Source organism: Antennarius striatus, chromosome 11, assembly GCF_040054535.1.
Source record: "Antennarius striatus isolate MH-2024 chromosome 11, ASM4005453v1, whole genome shotgun sequence".
Lineage (NCBI taxonomy): Eukaryota > Metazoa > Chordata > Actinopteri > Lophiiformes > Antennariidae > Antennarius > Antennarius striatus.
The window spans coordinates 2,378,495-2,386,687 of record NC_090786.1 but is presented as its reverse complement, the minus strand read 5'-3'; the positions used below and the strand labels follow the sequence as shown (position 1 = coordinate 2,386,687).

Here is an 8,193-nt window from a genome sequence, read left to right as displayed (position 1 = left end):
GATAAAACAGGTCATTGTGCTCGGCCCAAAAACTGTTAGGGATGTAGTGCCCAGTGATGTAATAACCTTGGATGGCATCACGTTTGAGGCCAAAACCACTGCGAGGAACCTAGGTGTCATCTTTGATCAGGATCTCTGGTTTAACACACACATTAAGCAGGTTTCTAGAACGGCCTTTTTCCATCTCAAACATTGTTAAAATCAGACATATTTTAAAACGGAATGATGCAGAGAAATTAATCCACGCTTTCATCACTTCCAGACTAGATTACTGTAACGCACTTTTTTCAGGCTGCCCCAAAAAGTCGCTGAAGACTCTTCAGCTAATTCAGAATGCTGCCGCCCGTGTTCTGACCAGGACCAGTGCCAGAGACCAGGCTCTGAACAGGATCCAGTACCAGATACCATATTTCTCCTGTGTAGGCTTCTCTGCACTGGCTTCCTTTGAAAGCTAGGATAGATTTTAAAATACTCCTCCTCACTTACAAAGCCCTTCGTGGCCAGGCACCGACCTATCTGAAGGAACTTTTAGTACCATATAGAGCATTACGCTCCATCTAGAGCATTACGCTCTCAACATACCGGCCTACTGGTGGTTCCTAGAATTTACAAAAGTAGGACGGGGGCTAGAGCCTTTTGCTATCAAGCCCCTCTATTGTGGAACCACCTCCCTACCTCAGTTCGGGGGGCAGACACCCTCTCACTATTTAAGACTAGACTTAAAACTTTTCTTTTTCATAAATTTTACAATTAAGGCAACTTGGGTTACTACGTTTTTGGGGGGTTTTTGTTTTTGTTTTTGTTTTTTTGTTTTTCTTTTCATATAGACCTACACTGCTGGAGACTTAGCATCCAGACTCACTGAGTACCTCTCTCCTCCTTCTCTCCAACCATCTCTGTTACTCCTCCTCCTCTCTGATCTCACTCTCCAAGTCTCCAATCACACCCTACTAACTAAACTTCTTCCCTGGAGTCTCTACTCTATGTCCTCACAGGTTTTTCCCAGGTTCACCCCTCATCCACCCATCTGCTGTGGACCTGCTCTTCCCATCCCACCAGTACCACCGCTAACCCAATCATCGGCTGGGGTCCAGCTTCCTTTTTCCTCCGTGCCACCATACTGTTCCACCCCTCATCCACCCATCCACTGTGGACCATCTGCTGTGGACCTACACCTCCCAAACAACAGTATCACCCCTCACCTATCCATAGCAGAGCTGCGTTGAAATGTGTCAACTCTACCTTGGGACATGGTAGAGTATATCTATTCTTACTCCAGAAAAAAGCCATTAGAATTCTTCACAATGTCCATTATAAAGCACACACAAATTAATTATTCATTACATCCAAATTATTTAAGCTACATGAACTCATAAGCGATAACACTGCCCAACGCAAGTACAAGGTGGCCAACAAATGTTTACCACAAAATTTACTTGAACACTTCCAGAATAGTGAGTCCAACTATCAATTGAGAGGAAACACAACATTTTACAGAATGAATCAAGAACTACATTAAAAATATTCTCTATTTTTTCAACTGGTGTCAATCTATAGAACAATTTGGACAAGGAAGTTAGGAGTCTAGGAACCCTGTCTGCCATTAAAAATGCATATAAAGAATTGATATTGCAAGGTTACAGGACTCATAGAAATGTTGGTTAACTCTTGACATAGTTAACCAAAAGTCTATTATAGATGTTTTGACCATCTATAATAGACAGAACTTGTTGTTCCTTCGAAGAATGCCAATGTGACCATGTGACCATGCTCTGGGTCACATCAGAGCTACTCAACTTCACTAAACAATGTATGTTCACTAAAGGAACTGATGAAGACGTGTGAAGACACATACCGTATGTCTATTAGAACTGAATGGACGGTTTGAAACAACAATGTGCCACAATAACTGTCAAAATGTAATGTATTTATTGTATTAATTGGTAGAAAACATCATGTAATGGGGTGTTTGGTTGACTCTGGGGACGGGACTTCACAAGCCAAAAGACTTCTACCCACCAGCCCTGTTTTTCCAGATGTTGTTGATGTTGTAAATGAGACGAAGGTGGTGAAGTCTGTTGTAATGACATGTCCAAAAAAACTAAATAAATAAATAAATAAGAAGAACAACAAAATAAAAATAACAATTCCGGAAGTGGAAATAGATCATCGGGAATGATTTCAAAGTGACAGAGAGATGATAGATTGTCTCCTTTCACCAGCGTTATGCATCCTGACAGAGTTTAGCATAAACACACAAGAAATGTATGTTTGTGTGAAGATTTTTTGTCTGTTCTTTCACACATGGAGGGGGATAATCTTCTTACGTGTATAGAAAAAATCTCAGAAATTTTACATGAACTACTGAAAAATCTAACCAAAGGTAAATTGAATTGTTGTTGTTTTATATTCCTTAGTCAATTTTAAATAATAGACTTTCCCCAACTGACTGACTGTATGTCATTAACCCATCCAATATTCCAATATTTGTCAAACAGAAAATAGACACTATTTAACGTAACACTAACAACTAGAGCTAATCATTGGTGTTGAACACTGAGGGTCTTCTTCGTTGGCACCACCCAGTGGTGTCAGTGGTACAGGTACCTTCTGAGTTGTCACCTTAAACACATCCCATTTCTCAGGTAAAACACCTCTGTTGAAGAGGACCGACGCAAGGAGGGAGATCAACAAGATGGCAGCAATGGCAGTCAGCATTGAGATGGTCTTGACAGGAGCATACTGGACGTAAACACCATTCTCCAGAGTGCATCCTGGGAAATGTAGAATTGGTTCCAATCCTAATAAAGGGTCTCCACTGAGCAGTCTTATCAGCATTCCCATTGGTAAACCCATAACAGCCCCGTAATCATTGGAAATGTTAAAGAAGAGGACACAGACAAGTTCAGGAAAGATGATGATGTAGGCCATTTCAAAGCTAAAGAACCAGAATACAATGATGCTGTTTTTCAGATGGGTGAGTGATGTACCAACCACACCCACGACCACTACAGAAATACGGATCACCCACTGACCCTCTCTGTCTGATGCCTGAAGGATAGGAAGGAAAAAAGTCAAAGTCAGCTCTATTGTCAAATGTACCATACATGCACGACATACAGCACAGATGAAATTGCAGTCCTCTCTGACCCACGGTAGACAGTACAACAGGCAGTACAACACAGGTAGTACAACACGGGACAACACAGACAGTACAACACAGGCAGTACAACACAGGCAGTACAACACAGGCAGTACAACACAGGCAGTACAACACAGGCAGTGCAACACAGGCAGTGCAACACAGGCAGTACAACACAGGCAGTACAACACAGGCAGTGCAACACAGGCAGTGCAACACAGGCAGTACAACACAGGCAGTACAACACAGGCAGTACAACACAGGCAGTACAACACGGGACAACAAAGACAGTACAACACAGGCTGTACAACACAGGCAGTGCAACACAGGCAGTACAACACAGGCAGTGCAACAAGTAGTACAAAACAGACAGTACATCCGACAGTACAGCACGGAGTATAAGACGAAACACAAGGGATGGTTAACATCTCACTCTAATCTCATAGTGGAAGTGACGTGTGCGTAGTCCCTGAGTTGACGGAGGGAGAGATAGGTAGTCAGGTGGTGGGGGGAGGGCAGGGCAGTGTGAGGGTAGACTTCAAGACCATTTTAAAGGATTCTTTCTAATGTAGAATGAAAACATTTAAGCGTTTTTATCCTCCGAATTATTGAACAAAAATGACACCACGATGAGGTCTAACTGTTAGACATTAAAGTGATTCATGGGAAATTCATTCATATTCTATCATCTAAGAATGAAGGCTTCATACCTCCTTTCAACCTAGTTATTTTGTTAGAATGTTGGGATTTTGACAGACAGGTACATTTTCTCACCTTAGGTCTCAGGACGTTCTTGTAGATGTTGGAGGTGAAGACAGAAGCTGCAGAAAGTAAAATGGAGTCGCCTGATGACATCACAGCAGCAGCCACACATGCCACGCCAATAATGGCAATGAAGGGCGGGGTTAGGTGCTGCAGGGTGATGGGTAGAATCATAGCTGCTTCTCCACGTTCAAATGGAGATGGAGAACCATAGGTGGTCTGGTTCCAGTCTGAGGTAAGGACCCAATTTAGGAAAAAAAAAAAAAGTGATAGATGGATTTCACAAATATACAGCCAGCTCTTTACTTTCTACTCCATGTGTTCACCAAGGGGCCAACAGATATACAACATCCACCAGAGGGCACCAAACTCTCATGTTATCAAAATTCAGTGTTGGAAAAGGGTATGATGATTGTATCTTCTTGTACTTTATCTGATACCCACCCCCAGTATCATTACCTGTAGATGCAGCAGCTGCTCCGAGCAGGATAGAAGGTATCCCAAATACAAATAACAAGAAGCTAGCAACAAAGCAGGAAGTCTTAGCTGTGGATAAGGAGGAGGCTGACAAAATCCTCTGGTGGAAGCTCTGATATGCCAAGCCACCTAGGGCCTTCAAAGGGAAACAAGTCGGTAACTTAGTTTAAAAGGTGGTGAGGACATAGGGTAAATTGTGTTTATTGATATTCTGTAGTACAAGGGAATTCTATTTGATATTTGTTGCAATACTTCCCTACCAAAAATAAGACGTCATCAATTATGATCCAGGTCTTTTTCAGGTCTGGTTGACCAATCCAGGGAGCGTGTAAGGAGTTGTTCATGAGAGTCTGACTGATGTCCATGGTGGCAGGATTCATTAATACGAAGGGAGCACAGATACACTGCAGGGACACAAATGTCAAAGACGAAAACTAAACATGTTAAAGACGTGATAGTTGCAAGTGTTTTTTTTTTCCTTTAAAATTAAAACTCATTTCATTAACATGCAAAAGTAGAAATAACTCACCAAACTAGTGGCTATGAGGACCAGCTGTATAATATCTGTGTAGGCCACAGAGTAAAGACCTCCCATCAATGTGTAGGTGATGACGACAGCAGCAGAGATCCAAATGCAAACAGATCTGGACAAATCCAGAACCACGCTCATGATTCCTCCTATTACAAATCAATATATTAGATCTGTGAGTGGGGAAAAAATTCAACTTCATGTATTTATGAATCACCAAATCACAAGTTGTGTCATGGCCCTTTCTAGGGGGAGCAGGTCCAACAAACCCAAATGGACAAGCACTTAACAACAATATTGAGCTTGGGACAGAATTTGCTTGATTCTTGAGATACTAGACAAGGGAAAGTAGACGGTCTGAGAACAATGTTTAAAGAGAGAGTCAAAATCTAAATGCAGTTCCAGAATTTTCATGGTGGAGCTTGAGCTGGGAGACCCAACAAGGTATTCTTGGTATCTATATCACTCAGTTGTATGTTCTTGAGTAATCAAGGACAGCAGAACCAAGACCACAGTCTTGCACAACCTGCAACTAAGAATAAGATTTATGAAAGGCAACTGGTGCACGGTTAAGATGCCAAAAGATCTGCCAAAATCAACTTATTTTGGGAGGAACCTGAACTGGTGGTGCATAGATATCATCAATCTCTGGCTCAGAGTAGTGTAAAGAAGAGATTACCCCCGGAGAGCAGGGTTGAAATACGATCAACCACTTGACAAACCAGTCATTGCCTGAGGAATGAAACCACATCAGTACAACCAGGAATCCAGCTTCAGACTTGCAGGCGTGGCTGGATGAAGGTGATGTCTGTCTATGCATCAACGTGACCACTCCATGCACACTCAATTATTGTCATTGTACCTACATAGTATAATTTTACACACTTAAGACTAAAAATATAATTATTAGCACAAAGTTACAAATGCATGTAAGGTATTTACATATATGATATACCTAGACTAAGCAGTGTTGCAGGCACTGAGGTCAAGTCAAGTAAAAGTGATACCACGCTCATTCCAGTTGTTATCACTTTTCCGTACTTGATTTGGAAAGGGTCCAACATCGTCACAAAGTTTCTTTCCTTCATTGGCTTGGCAAGGACCAGAGCACCTTCATTTAAACCAGAGACAGACAAGAAATTTGAGGTACAGTGATCGTCCCAGTTTGGGATAAACAAAGTATATCTGGTCAACCAACTTGGACTGTGTGTACAATGAAGGGCAAAGTAGAATGCACTGGCCTCCCTTAACATCTATCCATCCATTTATCTAATCTACTTCAATTTAGTCTTCAATAAAGCTTCCCTATTGGAGAATTTTAGCATGTAAGCAAAAGTAGCTAACAATATCCTGTAAATATGAGTATTTCCCATTTCGAAGGATATGAAAATGAATAATTTCCATTTTTGAAACTTTCAGGTCATGATTGCTTTTTTACACACACGTTATTCCGTCACATGTCCAAACACCTACCAGTAATGAACGTTAAGCTGTATCCCGAAAGCAGCACCAATGCATAGATTAGGCCCATGGACGGCGTGTACATCATCTCAACTGCACCTGTGATGAAAGCTCCTCCCACCCATGTTGCTACAGAATGCAGTAACAGAAAGATGGCATTAACATAAACAGGGAGATATTAAAAAGGTAAGGGGGCCTTGAGAGGCCACACAGGTTTATGCATGTGCGTTAGGGTGTACTTGTGTGAGCAGATTAAAAAGCTCTTGTCTGTCGGCAAATGGTGAAAAAGGAGCATTGGGTTGAATTTAAATGTTGAAAAACTTCCAAGATATAAGGAAAGAGTAGGATAAGGGTTTTTTTGTTACTTCCTGTCTGTGTATCTGAGCGGGAACTACAGGTCTGGATTTGAAAGTATGTGAAGCAATAGGAAAGTTCCCAATCTGTAACACCAGAAATAGAACTGACAAATCTGCATCCTGGTCTTTGTCAGATGTGTTCTCCTCACCTGTCATGGTGAAGATCCCCACCACACAGTTAATGCTCCGGTTTCCCAGCAGGGCCATGTCCACTCCAGTGGCTGAACATTCCTTCTGCTTTCTTCTGGATTTGAAAGACGCCCAGATGCCGGTTCCAAGAACCAGCAGGTAGAAAAATGCCATTGCTAACACTCCTGGGATGTTTACTGTCATGTTGTACTTCTTGACTGCGTCACAATTTGCACTCTGCCCTGCCCAACCTTGCCCGTCAGTCGCTCATCAGCACCAATTTGCCCCACCCCATGTCAGAGCTGCCTGAGGTCTGTAGCTAACCCTCTATTTATATCACTTCCTAACACACTATACCTCTCCAGTAATGTTTTGTTGCTGGAGGGAGACAGTGTGTTAGGGAGTGATATAAATAGAGGGCTAACTGCAAACTCTCCAGCGTTTTTTGCCTTTTCCATTCTGTCCCTGTCCTGTTACGATTGTCTGTCCCAAAAGACTAGACTTCAAATCACAACCTCAAGCCTGGCCTGTACCTTATTGGATACTGTCTTCTTGTCTTCCATGCAACATCTAGCTGATCCACCTGAGTAGGTAATAAACATTGATTGGACTTACCTGTCTGAGAGAGCTGCTCTTAGATCCGATTGCCACAAACCTGTCATTAGTGTCTGGCCATTAAAGATTCCCTGGTTTCCTATGATCTCCCTACTCACCGGGAAGACCACTTGAACTGACCTCCCGAGTGGATCACCACATCCAGACGAGACGTAAGGAGAAACACTACAAATACAAACTATCCACCCTATGTTGGCGGCTACCTACCAACAGACAAGGGAAGACTTGTCCCTCATCCAAGGAGGGCGAACAAAGTCAACCTCGAGACCTCTACTTCTGGTATAGGAGGCAGGAAAGGGGTGGGATTATAACACGGGCATGATTTAAGATATGAGGGGGCTTTTAGATCACAGGCAAATTGAGAGAAGTTTTGAATAGGGGAGCGGGACTAGAGGGTGTGGAGGTTGTCGTGATGTTTGGGAGGTTGCATTGTGTGCATTCTATGGCCTATTAGAGTCTTATAGTGAATTATATTCAAACAGATGTTTTGGGTCATTTGGAAAGTGGATTGGCACAGAACTTCCTGGGTTTATATTGAGGTAATTTCCCTGTTTTTCTACTCATACGGTTATTGTGAAGTCAAATAAAGATCTTATTAAATTTAGAAAGTTGTTTCCGCACATTATCGATGTTCGCAATTTATTAATGGAGATAATTGAGGGGGTTATTAATTATTTCCATTTTTGTTTTGATCGATTCCTTTGTCTGGATATACTTGAGAT

General features: G+C 42.1%; 1 protein-coding gene across 5 annotated transcripts in view; it reads right to left on the bottom strand.

The window, feature by feature from the left end:
* Positions 1-7,794, bottom strand: part of LOC137604275 (high-affinity choline transporter 1-like) — a 34,775-nt gene extending 26,981 nt beyond the window's left edge. Inside the window, exons 1-8 of one of the 5 annotated variants that reach the window (XM_068328322.1) lie at positions 6,877-7,784; positions 6,384-6,500; positions 5,866-6,021; positions 4,911-5,059; positions 4,642-4,785; positions 4,364-4,517; positions 3,917-4,134; positions 1,650-3,051 (exon numbers count right to left, since the gene is read on the bottom strand). In XM_068328322.1, the coding sequence (XP_068184423.1) occupies positions 2,524-3,051; positions 3,917-4,134; positions 4,364-4,517; positions 4,642-4,785; positions 4,911-5,059; positions 5,866-6,021; positions 6,384-6,500; positions 6,877-7,060 (1,650 nt within the window). In that variant the 5' untranslated portion in view covers positions 7,061-7,784 and the 3' untranslated portion in view covers positions 1,650-2,523. Of the gene's footprint in view, positions 1-1,649; positions 3,052-3,916; positions 4,135-4,363; positions 4,518-4,641; positions 4,786-4,910; positions 5,060-5,865; positions 6,022-6,383; positions 6,501-6,836 lie in introns of those variants that run through there. The other 4 variants (XM_068328318.1, XM_068328324.1, XM_068328325.1 and 1 more) reach the window with 4 other exon arrangements.
* Between the last annotated feature and the right edge of the window lie 399 nt (positions 7,795-8,193).